The following is a 14,180-nucleotide window of genomic DNA, read 5'->3' as shown; positions in this document are numbered from 1 at the left end:
CCACAAGGATTTTAAAAATAATACTGGCCACTCCAGGCTTGTATTAAACCCCAAAGCTTACAGCTTTTCTATGACCTTGGCTTGGTAAACGCTGCCACCACTCAAGTGAAAAGCTGCCTCTTGCAAATCCTAGAAAAACTCACTTGGGAAGTTTTCCCTGAGGTCCCTTGGCTTTTCCACCACTCCCTCAGGAAAGCTGAGAAGAAAACAAACAAAAGGGAAACCCAGCTGTTGCTACCAGCTAATTGAAAAACATATGCACAGACCTTTTAAGACACACAAACCAATCAGGTTCTTAAAGGTAAATTTGATTAAAACCACAAAAATAAAATACATCTGGAACTTAGGCTTTTGCTAGATTTTAAAAGAGCAATTCCAAAATTAAGCACCCAAAATAGCTTTCTTGGGGGTTCAGCTTAAAGGTTACAAGCAAACAAAAGCATCTGAGGTTAGCACAGAGGAGTCCACAAGCCTTACAGAAAATAAAAGAAATAAACCTAATCACATCTATCTAAACATTCCCTGTCCCAATTAATCCTTCTAGGTTTGGAGGATGAAGGGAAAACTTTTTTCCCCTTTTTTAAAGTTCTAGCCTTCCTATTGGTCAGGTGCCCACACCCTTTTCTTTACCTGGGGAACTTTTTAACCCTTTACAGGTAAAGCAAGTAGCTACCAAGCAGGACTTTATAGCTAGCTGGCTGGCTGGGTGTCCATAAAAGGGAGCTACCCCTCCCCCCCTTCATTTATCACAGAGTTGTTTTGGGTGTGGGGCTTGTAGCTGTGTGAATGGCAGGGGAAAGGTGTGATCTGGCAGAACAGGGCAAATGTTAAAGCGGAGGGTGGCTCTAGCCTTAGCAGGCCAAATGCACTTGGAAGCAGGGTTGGGCCTGGTTAGCGCTTGGCTAGGAGACTTCCTGGCAATACCAGGTGCTGTAGGCTTTTGCTTTCAACAGCTGCCTAGGTGGTTCTCTGTCAGCCATCTTTCTAGCTCACACATTCGTTGTGCCCCCCCTTCCCCTGCATTGTATGATGGGACAGAGCACCTGCCATGCTGCATGTAGAGTAGGAAATTGTACAAGCCCCAGGATAGCAGATTTTGCTGAATGAAGAGGGTCATTAGGGAGGATCTCTCCCCTCTGGTTCTTGGTGGATGGGGAGGGGCTTAGGAGTTTAAAGGCTGGATGGGCAGGAGCAGATGAAGGTAATAAACATTTCCCCTTCAGTGATGATGACCATTAGATGCCAAACTTTCCCATAATCCTCCAAGAGAAAGTGCTGCTGGGTTCAAAACCTCTTCCCCAGTTTGTCCTGCTGCCTGTATCTCCAGCTGTACAACATGAAAGGTGTTCTCCTTCAGGTGAGGGGGTGAGAATTATCCCAGCTCTACCGTCTTGGTAAATGCCTTCACTTGTGTGCGCCAGGTTTCTCCTTCTATTTAATGGTTATAATTTCCTCTCTCCCAGGGCTATTGTGGAGCGTTCATAGGGGCTTTGGTCTGATCAGGTAGAGCCCTATATAGGAATTATTTAAGAATCTGGGTCTATCATGTACAGAGTTATATCAAGGTAGAGTTATATTACCACTCAAGAAAGAGATCTTGGGAGTCATTGTGGATAGTTCTCTGAAAACATACACTCAATGTGCAGCGGCAGTCAAAAAAGCGAACAGAATGTTGGGAATCATTAAGAGATAGATAAGACAGAAAATATCATATTGCCTCTATATAAATCCATAGTACACCTACATCTTGAACACTGCATGCAGATGTGGTCACCCCATCTCAAAAAAGATATATTGGAAAAGGTTTAGAAAAGAGCAACAAAAATGATTAGAGATATGGAACAGCTTCCGTATAAGGAGAGATTAATAAGACTGGGACTTTTCAGCTTGGAAAAGAGACGACTAAGGGGGGATATGATAGAGGTCTATAAAATCATGACTGGTGTGGAGAAAGTAAATAAGGAAGTGTTATTTACTCCTCCTCATAATACAAGAACTATAGGTCACCAAATGAAATTAATAGACAGGAGGTTTAAAACAAACACACAATGTCATCAACCTGTGGAACCCCTTGCCAGAGGATGTTGTGAAGGCCAAGACTATAGCAGGGTTCAAAAAAGAGCTAGTTAAATTCATGGCAGCTCAGTCCAGCGCCAGCAATGGCTTTTAGCCAGGATGGATGGGGATGGTGTCCCTAGCCTCTGTTTGCCAGAAGCTGGGAATGAGTGACAGGGGATGGATCACTTGATGATTACCTGTTCTGTTCATTCCCTCTGGGGCACCTTGCAGTGGCCACTGTCCAAAGACAGGATACTGGGTTAGACGGACCATTGGTCTGACCCAATATGGCTGTTCTTATGTATGTTCTCTAAGCCAGTGTTTCTCAATCTGGGGGATGCAGGAGGGGAACTTCGGGGGGGGGGGGTGTCCCCAAGCATGAGAGGGTAGGTAGCAGGGCAATTACCTGCCCCCCCAGAAAGTTAATGTACATTTCAGCCCCATGCTGGGCTGAAACCCAGAACCCTGTGGGGCTGCTGAACTCTGGAGCCCGGGGGGAGGAGGGGGTCACTTTTTTTTTTAAGTCGAAAGAGGGTGGCCAGCAGGAAAAGGTAGAGAGGCACACTGCTGTAAGCTGTGCCTACCCAGGGCCATGGCTTGGTGTTCTCCGGCCACCCAACACCATGTGGGCCTAGCCTGCTGGGTCAATTGCCAATGCGATCTCAGCGCAGCCCCTCACACCCCGTGTCTCCCGGCCCGCTGCCGAGCGAGCTCGGCGGCGCTGTTCACCCCGTCCAGTCCCCGTGGGGCAGGGGCGGTGCGGAGACGTGCCAGCTCCTAGGGAGCCGAGCGAAGGCCCAGGGCTGTAACACAGGCGCCTCTAGTCCGGCGCGCACGGGCGCTCCCGCCGAAGGAGCCGCAAGCGGCCTGTGTGGCCCAGCGGGAGAGCCGCGGCGGCAGAGAGCTGGGCCCGGGGCTGCGGAACGGGCCGCTTGCTGGTTCCAGGCGGGCCGGAGGCTGCAGCCGCCCGGCGACATGCACAGCAGCAGCCTGGGCCCGATACGGGAGTTATCGGGGCGCGCGGCCTGGGTGAGCGGCGGGGCCCGGCCGTGCAGCGCGGGGGGGAGCACGGCCTGGGTGAGCGGCGGGGCCCGGCCGTGCAGCGCGGGGAGCGGGGCCCGGCCGTGCAGCGCGGGGGGGGAGTGCGGCCTGGGTGAGCGGCGGGGCCCGGCCGTGCAGCGCGGGGAGGGTGAGCGGCGGGGCCCGGCCGTGCAGCGCGGGGAGCGGGGCCCGGCCCTGCAGCGCGGGGAGCGCGGGCAGGGTGAGCGGCGGGGCCCGGCCGTGCAGCGCGGGGAGCGCGGGCAGGGTGAGCGGCGGGGCCCGGCCGTGCAGCGCGGGGGCAGAATGGGCAGCGGGGCCGGGCCATGCGGGGGCAGGGCAGGACTCGCGGGGAGTGAGACAATGACAGGGTGAGCGGCGCGGCCCGGCCGTGGACTGCGGAGAGAGGGGCAGGTCACTTCCCCCCCTTGATTTCTGAACGCGTGGGCGTGACAGTCCTGGGGGGCTCTTCTTGTCTCACTATTCTGGGCCCAGCCCCTAAGCATCAGCTGCTAACTCAGCCTCCACCTGCCCCTGACCTGTACCCACCGTTCCTGCTGGCAGGGGCGGCTCCAGGCACCAGCGCAGCAAGCACAGGCGGGGGGGGGGGGCGGCAAGCCGTGGGGGGCGGCAGACAGGCAGCCTTCGACAGCGTTTCTGCAGGAGATCCGCCGGTCCCGTGGTTTTGGTGGTAATTTGGCGGTGAGTACACCGAAGGCGCGGGACCAGCAGACCTCCCGCGGAACTGCCGCCGAATCTGCGTGACCGGGGCGGACCTCCCGCAGAAATGCCCCTGAAGGCTGCCTGACTGCCGTGCTTGGGGTGGCAAAAAACATAGCGCCTCCCCTGCCTGCTGGCTGCTGAATCCTTCCTGAACTCACTATTCTATATGGAAAGATGTACCCATCTGCCTGGCCCGCTGACGTTCCGTCGCAGGGAGGGACTAGAGGGCAAGTGTGAAAAATCAGGACGGGGGTGGGGGGTAATAGGAGCCTATATAAGAAAAAGACCCCAAAATCGGGACATCTGGTCACCTTAGGAGGGACTGAACCATTCTGGACGTTATTCCCAGGAGGGTTAGACATGATTTGCAATATAAAGGCCTTTCCCTGTCCCAAAGAGCTTCCAGTCTAAACAAGCCCGAGTGAGAGTGCATGGGCCGTGGAAGGAATGCCCATGGTTTTTTAAAAATACATTGTTAATGTGATTTGATTCCTTTCTAGTCACTATCACAGATGATGGGAGTCTTGAGCAAGGAGCCTGGGCCCAGGGCCGGCTTCAGGCACCAGCATTCCAAGCTGGTGCTTGGGGCGGCATTCTGCAAGGGGCGGCAGTCCCTGTTGTTTTGCCCCCAAGCAGCACACTGAATTGCAGCCACGGGTGGCGGGGGCAGTCCATGCGCCGTTAGGGCAGCAGGCGCGTTTCCACGGTGGTGGCAATTCGGCGGCAGCTTCTATGTTTAGCTGTCTGGGGCGGCTTCAGCTAAACATAGAAGCTGCCGCCAAATTGCTGCTGCCGCGGAAATGCGCCTGCCGCCCTAAGGGCAGACGGACTGCCCCCACCACCCGCGGCGGCAATTCAGTGTGCTGCTTGGGGCGGTGAAAACTGTAGAGCTGGGCCTGCAGTAGGGAGGGCATGCTGTGTGTGGGTGGGTGGCACAGAGACAGCCAAGAGAGGAATAGATGAATGTGGTACCAAGGTTGGTACCACTGTGGATGAATCAGCGTTGTGCACTATTTGAAATACCGGTACAGGTGGGTCTAGGCCTGCCAAAAACTAAAGGCCCTCCCCTTTCACAAAGTGGAGGAACCACTACATTCAGGCTCCACTTGACTACAGGGGGCAACAAATGAAAAAACAGGAATGGGAGTGAAGGTCACAGGGCAAAACTCAGGGATCCAGAGGGGGACACGGAGCAGAAAACCCCGACAACAGCCACTGCTCCTCAGAGAAGTCCAGTGGACACTGTCCAGAGCAGATCTGCGTGGAGACGTGACTTTACCAGGAAAAGGAAATACCCCCCCCCCCCCCCAGTTTTCTCCGCCTAGAGTGGTGGATGGCTGTCTTGGCCAGTACCAGGGGTAGGTTGATGAGGTTTTTCAAATTGTGGGGCCACAGATAGGGTGTGTATAAATTGGGAGGTGCAGGGGACAGTGCAGCCAGGACCTCAATAGGAGGTTCTGGAGGAGCCGGAAGAGGGGCTGCAGCCTGGCCCACCCTACGTAGATGCAGCACAAAAGACACACAAAAGAGGCAGGGGTCAGGGGAGTTTGTGAACCATACCAGGTACGTGCCTGCACTCACAGCTCTGTGAGGAAGCCGCCAGCTGATATCCCCAGTGGGCCGTGGGATCAGAGTGGAGTATAGGCTGGCGCACTGGGTTCCTTGCCCTCCGCTGGTGGCAGCAGGCCCCATTGCTTGGTGTTGGGGGGACGCGAGGGTGAGGAAGTGAATAGGCTGGAGGAGAAGTGTGTACAGATGTTTCCTGGGCATGGTTTGGAGGTGGACTGGCTGGATACTGTGCATATTGGAGGTGGCTGGCGAGGCTTGCGGGGTGGCATCGATGGCATGCTTTGGGGGGCCAGGAGTGAGAGGTGGGCAGGGAGCACACTCCTTCAAGGCTTGCTTAAGGGAAAGCAAGAGAGACAGGCGGCAAGGCTGCCCTCACCACCTGGAGCACATGACAGGTCGCATGGGGTGGACAGCTCCATGGGTTGGCCGCATCTCGGTTGTATAGTGAAGGAGACCTGCAGGCCCTCTGCCTCCTTTGTTGCAGAAGTTGGAAGGTGTGTAGGGAATGAAGTATGGGATTCCAGAAGGAGACAGAATGGTCCCATTGCACTTGAATGCTGCCTTGGGGAACTGGATTCTATCCCTGCCTCTGCCACAGAGTTTCTATGTGATGCTGGGCAAGTCACTTACATGCACATTTTCACAGGTGTTCTTCCTTTTTTGTATGCCAAACTTGAGACCCCTGGGGTCTGATTTGCACCCGTGCAGAGCACTCACTGTTGCAGCTGGTCACTGGGAGCTGTGCTTTGAACATAGACTGCTATGTAATACCAGGAAAATCAGGTCCCAGGTCTCTCCAGTTGGTCACCTGAAATTAGTGGACACTTCTGACCTTAATCTCTTGTGCTTCAGGCCCCTATCTGTAACATGAGGATACTGATATAAACTGTACCTCACAGGAATATTGGGAAGTTAAATTCATTAGTGTTTGTGGAGCGCTACAAAAAGCCTCTGAGGGAATAATTCTGTACTCAGTGTAGGGTTTGAATAGTGTGCAGCAATTAAGACATGGGACCATACATAGAATGATGAGGATAAAGCAAAATATTGAATAGCTACTAGGGCTGTCGATTAATCGCAGTTAATTCACTCGATTAACTGAAAAAAAATTAATTAATCGCGATTAATCGCACTGTTAAACAATAGAGTACCAGTTGAAATTTATTAAATATTTTTGGATGTTTTTCTACATTTTCAAATATATTGATTTCAATTAAAAGACCAAATATGAAGTGTACAGTGCTCACTTTATATTATTATTTTTATTACAAATATTTGCACTGTAAAAATGATAAAAGAAAAAGTATTTTTCAATTAACCTCATACAAATACTGTAGTGCAATCTCTTTACTATGAAAGTGTAACTTACAAATGTAGATTATTTTTTGTTACATACGGTAACTGCACTCAGAAACAAAACAATGTAAAACTTTAGAGCCTACAAGTCCACTCAGTCCTACTTCTTGTTCAGCCAGTCACTAAGACAAACAAGTTTGTTTACATTTATGGGACATAATGCTGCTTGCTTCTTATGTACAATATCACCTAAAGAGAGAACAGGTGTTCGCATGGCACTTTTGTAGCCAGCATTGCAAGGTATTTACGTGCTAGATATGCTAAACGTTCGTATGTCCCTTCATGCTTTGGCCACCATTCCAGAAGACATGCTTCCATGCTGATGATACTTGTTAAAAAAATAATGCGTTAATTAAATTTGTGACTGAACTCCTTGGGGGAGAGTTGTATATCTCCTGCTCTGTTTTACCCACATTCTGCCATATATTTCATGTTATAGCAGTCTTGGATAATGACCCAGCACATGATGTTCATTTTAAGAACACTTTCGCTGCAGATTTGACAAAACGCAAAGAAGGTACCAATGTGAGATTTCTAAAGATAGCTACAGGACTCGACCCAAGGTTTAAGAATCTGAAGTGCCGTCCAAAGTCTGAGCGGGATGATGTATGGAGCATGCTTTCAGAAGTCTTAAAAGAGCAACACTCAGATGCAGAAATACAGAACCTGAACCATCAAAAAAGAAAATCAACCTTCTGTTGGTGGCATCTGACTCAGATGATGAAAATGAACATGTGTTGGCTCGTTATCGAGCAGAACCCATCATCAGCATGGACGCATGTCCTCTGGAATGGTGGTTGAAGCATGAAGGGACATTTGAATCTTTACCGCATTTGGCATGTAAATATCTTCCAGTGCCGGCTACAACAGTGCCATGTGAATGGCTATTCTCACTTTCAGGTGACACTGTAAACAAGAAGTGGGCAACATTATCTCCTGCAAATTGTAACCAAACTTGTTTGTCTGAGGGATTGGCTGAAGTAGGACTGAATGGACTTGTAGGCTCTAAAGTTTTATAGTGTTTTATTTTTGAGTGCAGTTATTTTTTGTGCATAATTCTACATTTGTAAGTTCAACTGTCATTATAAAGAGATTATACTACAGTACTTGTATTAGGTGAATTGAAATATACTATTTCATTTTTTTACAGTGCAAATATATGTAATCAAAAATAAATATAAAGTCCGCACTGTACATTTTGTATTCTGTGTTGTAACTGAAATCAATATATTTGAAAATGTAGAAAACATCCAAAAATATTTAAATAAATAGTATTCTGTTAATTTTTAAGTGTGCTTAATCGTGATTAATTTTTTAAGTTGCATGAGTAATCATGATTAATATTTTAATCTCTTGAGAGCCCTAATAGCTACCTTCAGCGAGCACCATCCATCCTGTGCATGGAATGAAGCAGGAGTCCTGTGGAAAAAATAGCATGTGATCATGTAATTAAAGACTTTCATAACGTGTATGCACAAGGGGGCCAAACTAAAATTGCAGGGGCATCCTTAATCCAGGCATTTCCTAATTTATGAGTGTTTGATTTTGCAACCTGAACTTCTAACTTTTTTTCCTTTCTTTTTTTTTGTAATGTAGTAGTCTATATAATCTAGTGTTTACTGGAGCAGTTTCAGTCATCTTAACTATTGGACTTCTGGTCTGATAGGATTTCCGATTGCATAAACTAGATAATAGACCTCAGAAAGGATGTATTTTATTTTGACTTGGATACTTCATGTAAGGCAAAATTGTGAAAAACAAACCACAGGAGGTTCTATTTCCCTTTAGTTTTGTTGTCTTAAACAAAAACCGCTTTGTATTTTTGAACAGGGGGACTTTGAAAACTCTTTTGTAGGTAATAACGTTGGAAGAGTGAGTTCTTTCATTGCTGCTTCCTTCAACATCCCAGATTTGTAAAGAATTATTTAACTTTTTTTTTTTTAAACAAAATGAAATCAGTTGCAACAAGATCTTTGTCTGAGGCACTTAGGCACTAGTGGGATGCAGCCAGTGATGACTAATTAAAATCTGTGCTGTTACAGTCACCCTTTAAGATGAGCAAGAGAGCCAACGAGTGCTGTGTGCTTAGTCCTAAGTAGAGTGTTGGTTTAATGTCAGTTATTGGGTTACATTTTCCACGCTGCAGGAGGATGGACTCAGTGATCTACAAGATCTCTCCTGTTTCTGACCTCTCTGATCCTTTTGTACCGACTTTGCAATCAGCTTGTTTTGTGGTATCTTTCTGCAGGTCCTGCAGGGATGCAGACTGGTTCCCAGCACCCATCTCCCTGTTACAAGACAGTCATGGTTGTGTGCCTTTCCATCTGCTGGATTGCCTGCCTCTTTCTGCCCTCTGTTAAGCAGTGGGCGTAGACTGGCGTCTGTGGCCTCATCAGAATGGAGTGGTGGGGGCTTGTCCTCTGCTAGTTGGGAGCAGGATAGCAATGAGCCAGCACCCAGTGGAAAGCTCCTGGAAGCTGTCCGTCTGTCCCTGGCGGCACAGCAGAGACAAGCTGATATAGGGAACTCGGAGCTGGGGAAGATGTTGAATTCATTCTCTGACATGGGATTCAGTAACACCCAGATAATGCAGCTGTTCGGGTTGCAGCCCAAGCTGGCTCCTCAGACACGGCTGGCGGTGGTTTCCGAGCTCCTCCTGTTGGGCTTGGATGCTGACTCCACGCTGAAGGTCTTGCAGAAGAGCCCTGAGGTGCTAAGGATGACGGCCCAGCAGCTGAGGCATCGTGCAGACTACCTGCGGAGACTGGACCTTGGAGAAGGTAACATGGTGTTGCGTGCTTACTGCCTTACACGAGATACAATGCTGAAGTGTTGCCAAAAGTACCTCGTGCCCTCAGACGATCCCCTCTCTGCAGTTACGCTCTTCTGGAGTGAGAGCTATTTAACTCTGGTGTCCTGGCAGCACACCCTCTGGTGTAAGAGATGGGAGATTTGACCTGATGGATGTTACCTACCAAAATGATGCACAAGAACTCAGGCAGCTTGTAGCTCTGCCTTTGGTGGGGTTCATAAAATCACCCAGTCTGAAGGTATTTGCACCTTGAATGCTTCAGCAGTTGTTTCAGCTGCCAGAAATTGCACAGAGTCAGGATCATGGGAAGGAAAGTCAGCAGATTAATTAACACTATCCCAGCTCTGTGAAACATTTTAGCAAGAATGTTTTAAATTTCTTCCCTCAGCTCCAGCCTGTTGCCTCCCAGAAATGTATGCAATCTCTCTCCAGCCCTCTGCAAATGCTGATCTGTACCAGGGAGAAAAGCTTGTTATCAGACCATTTCTGCCACCCCAAGCATCTCTGTCCCAACTGAATTGCTGCTGACAGATCAATCTCTATGTTACTTGTGTGTTCATAGAATCATAGAATCTCAGGGTTGGAAGGGACCTCAGGAGGTCATCTAGTCCAACCCCCTGCTCAAAGCAGGATCAAACCCAACTAAATCATCCCAGCCAGGGCTTTGTCAAGCCTGACCTTAAAAACCTCTAAGGAAGGAGATTCCACTACCTCCCTAGGTAACCCATTCCAGTGCTTCACCACCCTACTAGTGAAAAAGTTTTTCCTAATGTCCAACCTAAACCTCCCCCTAGGTTGTTGCAGTGCTCTTCCCCTATCTCCGCCTGCCCTGACAGGAATGTGTTTCATTTGATGGGGACTAATTTTCTATAGCTGAAAATTTCCCCCTTGTGCTTCTGCCACTAATTAGACATAGTAGCAAACTGCCTGTTCACCTGCAGCTTAGCCAACCTGTTCCTCTAGGGGGTCTTTGCCAGTGTGTGTGAAGAGCAGGGGAGCTGTCCAGGTCTTAGCGGATGACTGAGAGAAAGTCTGGGATCTGTTTACAGCTTTGCATCTTTCCTCCACAGAGCACCCTGGTGGGAGAGGCAGGTGGCTCAGGCTGTTTGTCCTGCATGAGACTCCTGATCCCATATGCTGCTTGTGAGAAGGGAGAGGCAGACCAATCCACCTCTGCTTCAAATCTGACTGTGTATATCTACTGCTTGAATCCCTGTCCCCAGTAAATCATCCTCTCCTGCATGCTGAGCATGTCTCACTGTCTGCCCTTTCATCTGATGCAGGGAACCTTCAGCGAGTGGTGAGCCACTGCCCCAGTATCTTCACCTTGTCCTGGAAGAAAATAGATGCAGTGGTGCGGGTGTTCAAGGAGAAGTGTATTTTCACAGTGGATCAAGTGACAGAGATTCTGCATCGCTGCCCCAATGTCCTGTTGGAGGAACCGAATGACCTGGAGTACAAATTCCAGGTGAGGCTGGGCCTCTGGGGGGCTGCAGAACTCCTTCCCTAAGGGCCTGCTGTAGCATGAACCCATCTGAAAGTCTGGCTGGTGGTTTGGACTCCAGGGCATGTGGATAAATCAAACCAGAGTAGGAATCACCAGGTTTATCTCCCCACATGTATCTGTCTTGTGCCGCACACTGACATCTGAGTGTCATGGGATTGGCTTCTCTCGTGCCTCTCAATCTGAGAGATCTGAAGGAGAGACCAGTTTCTTGGCCTGCGTGGAGCAGCATGCATGTGTATTTAGTGGAGATACACATGCAGTGTGCAAACAGGTTCTGCTTAACTGGATCTGACTGTACTGTTGATGCTAACACTTCAGAGTGCTGTCGTCTTTTACAGAGGCGAGGTTGGAGGGACTGAGCTGCAGTATTTTACTTGCTTGGTGTCTGCTCCACTGTTCCCCCAGCCTTCCTAAAAAAAGGATGACCTCCAAAATGTAACAGCTGAAGTGTACTTGTGTTTAATGCATGTACTCTTCCACCCTCCTCAAAACACCCTCATCAGCAGTGATCCCGTCAAGACTTCTGCTCTGCTTTTGAGTTCGTCCGTCACCTAGTGCTCTATGGAGCAGAGACTGTGTCTTGGTAAATGTACTGCCAGTGTGCACAGTAATAACTATTCGCAGTAGGTGCATTAGAAGTCCTCAATTCAGATTTCTCTGCGGCTAGTTACCTGGGTACGTCTATAGGAAAAGGGAGGCACAGCTTTTATATCCCCTTAGCTCCAACCCAGTGTATTTCCTGGGATGTGCTGACATCAGCCAAACAGGTGTCTGTTCCTTCCACTTTGCAGGGTGTATTTTTGTCTCCCTTTGTCTTTCCTGCAGTACGTGTACTTCAGAATGGGAGTAAAGCACAAAGCAGTGGTGAAATCTGGTCTCTTCCAAACTCCAATAGCTGAGGTCAAGAACCGGCACATCTTCCTAGAACGCCTGGGGCTTTATCAAACGCCTGACAAGAAAGGCCAGACCCAGATCGTCAACCCGAAACTGAAGGAGATCGTCCAAGTCTCGGAAGGGGACTTCCTGGCCAAGATAGCCCACTCCTCCCTGGAGGAGTTTGAGGTCTTTAAGAAGCTGCTGGCTCGGGAGGAGGGGGAGGGGGATCAGGATATAGCGTCTGAAGAGACAGACTCAGCCAGTGAAGGGGAAGGGGAAATGTCTGACAGCGAGGAAGGAAACTGAACTCTTACCCACAAGCTTCACTAAGGACTTGGCCAAAGAGTCATTGGTGGAAACCAGCTGCTGGGGTTACCACACATCTTGGCTGCTCCTAGACCTGTGTGCTTCTGACCTGTGTGTTTAATTGTGTTGCCATAACATCACTAGTTTGGAAACATTCACTGGACACAGGTTCCCCTGGGCCACAGCCTGGGGCTTGACTTCTGCCTGGGGACAGGCAGTTCTGTCCTTGTTTTCCTCAGTGAGCTGAGGCCTCTGTTTCAGGTAGCTGTGTAAAACCAATAAAGCTCAGACCCTTCAGGAAGCGAGTGCCCTTCTCTCTCACTTGGCCTGATTTCCCCACTCAAGAGCGGTGGGACACCCCAGCTCAAGAGGGATTTGCTGTTTCATTGCCAGATGGGCTCAGCAAGGGGAAGAGGCAACTCTAGGCTGGGGACTGCTGCCCAAAGTTGGTGTAGCTGGAAGACGAGCCCTGGTTGCCACACACCAGAGGGCATTGGTAGCTCACGCCTGCTCACCCTTTGCAGCACAGCCTGCTTTGATGCGGTGGGGCTACCCCACCAATGGCACTGCTACACGAGCAATGGTGGCCAGGGCCAGTGCTAGGAAATGCTCCTCAAGCACAGGTCTGTCCTGCCCAAACCTTCCCCCACAAAGACAGCTGTCAGGGGAGGAAGGGATGGCTGCGCCTGCTAGGAACCAGAAACGTGAGAGCTGTCTGCTGCCGTAGGGAGTGTAAATGTTTAGCATGGCCCCAAGTAGAGGGGCTGGATTGTGTGGGGTCCTGGAGAGAAGCTGGATTTTGGGGTTGGAGACTGAGACACCTGAGCTCTCTAATGAGGGGAGGCGATGGGGGAGCTTGGGATCAGAGTTCAGGAGGACAAGATGATGGATTTTTTGGCTGTGGAAGGAAAGAGTCCACCGAGCTTCAGAGGCAGGAGAGGAGACGGATGCGGGGTGAATGATCAAGAGAGAGGAGAGAGCTCGGGGTTGGGCCCAGGAAAGGAGACAGGTTGTGTGAGCAAGTGAACTGCTGGTTCAAGAGAAGTGGTTTGGTTGTGGGCTGAGGAGGCTGGTGAGTAGGTTGGGGGGCAAGAGACTGGTTTGATGTGAGGCACGTGTCTGTGGCTGGTGTTGAGGAGATGCCTCTGGCACAGGTGGGCCCTGTGGGCTGGGGAAAAGGGATTGACTCTCCCCTTCCCTCTGCCTCTTCCCCACCACCCACTGAACAAAGGACCCAATGGCTAGCAATTGTAATTTTATTTAAAAAACAAAATAACTAACTTTTTTGAACAAGATAAAATCTTTTTCTGCTGCGTTACATACTGTGCTTAGTCTCTGTGTAGCATATGGTTTGACCTGGACGCTGCTGCGCAAGCTCTCAGGTAGCTACATTACAACACATACCAAGAGTGGAGACTCCTTGTATGGCAGAAGGGGAGCAAGCTGCTGCACCTGCCTTGCTGCTGCCAGGCCATGGATCTGTTCCGGGCAGCAGCTCTCAGGCTGACGGTGCATGTAAACCTGCTGGTCTTGCTGGGGGAACATGAGGAGGGTGGGAGCGCCAACTCCTGGGATTGCAGCCAGAGATCTACTCTCCTGTCCTATAGCTCAAAGGGTGCCATAGTTGGACTGAAAGGGAACATGCACAGCCTGCTTGCAGGATTGCTTTAGTTTCCAGTTAAAGGGATAGGTTTGCATGAAAACTCGAGATTTTAACAAGCTGCTGGCTTCTTTTGAACCTCACTGTCTGCGGATGCATTCAGTGACCCGTTTTCCAGACAGCATCGCAGAAGGGTTGGACGTCCTTCTCGTCCGCCGCCAGCTTGGACTCAGGTGACAGAACACCTGGGGAAAGGGGCCTGTCATTCTGACTGCGAACGTTGGATGATTTGACCCCTGGTGTTCTGGTCCCAACTCTCTTCTCTCCCCAGGTAA

At 49.8% G+C, this 14,180-nt stretch overlaps 1 protein-coding gene across 2 annotated transcripts; it reads left to right on the top strand.

The window, feature by feature from the left end:
• The first annotated feature begins 1,321 nt into the window (after positions 1-1,321).
• On the top strand, positions 1,322-12,546 carry MTERF4 (mitochondrial transcription termination factor 4). 2 transcript variants are annotated; one of them, XM_045030242.1, is made up of 4 exons: positions 1,322-1,357; positions 8,993-9,524; positions 10,840-11,024; positions 11,889-12,546. In XM_045030242.1, exons 1-4 carry the CDS (start codon positions 1,337-1,339, stop codon positions 12,243-12,245), a joined length of 1,095 nt encoding a protein of 364 aa, XP_044886177.1. In that variant the 5' UTR covers positions 1,322-1,336; the 3' UTR covers positions 12,246-12,546. The 2 variants fall into 2 exon arrangements, with proteins under 2 accessions (XP_044886177.1, XP_044886176.1); XM_045030241.1 differs by lacking the exon at positions 1,322-1,357 and adding an exon at positions 2,685-3,087.
• Positions 12,547-14,180: the final 1,634 nt, after the last annotated feature.

Source organism: Mauremys mutica, chromosome 9 (genome assembly GCF_020497125.1).
Source record: "Mauremys mutica isolate MM-2020 ecotype Southern chromosome 9, ASM2049712v1, whole genome shotgun sequence".
Lineage (NCBI taxonomy): Eukaryota > Metazoa > Chordata > Testudines > Geoemydidae > Mauremys > Mauremys mutica.
The sequence above is the reverse complement of the archived record's forward strand: the minus strand, read 5'-3'. Positions and strand labels throughout refer to the sequence as shown.

Coding starts and splice junctions, on each gene's coding strand:
- MTERF4 (XM_045030241.1), top strand. CDS start 2,713: ATGCGATCTCAGCGCAGCCCCTCACACCCCGTGTCTCCCGGCCCGCTG. Junction 3,088..8,992: donor TATCGGGGCGCGCGGCCTGG/GTGAGCGGCGGG, acceptor ATCTTTCTGCAG/GTCCTGCAGGGATGCAGACT. Junction 11,025..11,888: donor ACCTGGAGTACAAATTCCAG/GTGAGGCTGGGC, acceptor TCTTTCCTGCAG/TACGTGTACTTCAGAATGGG.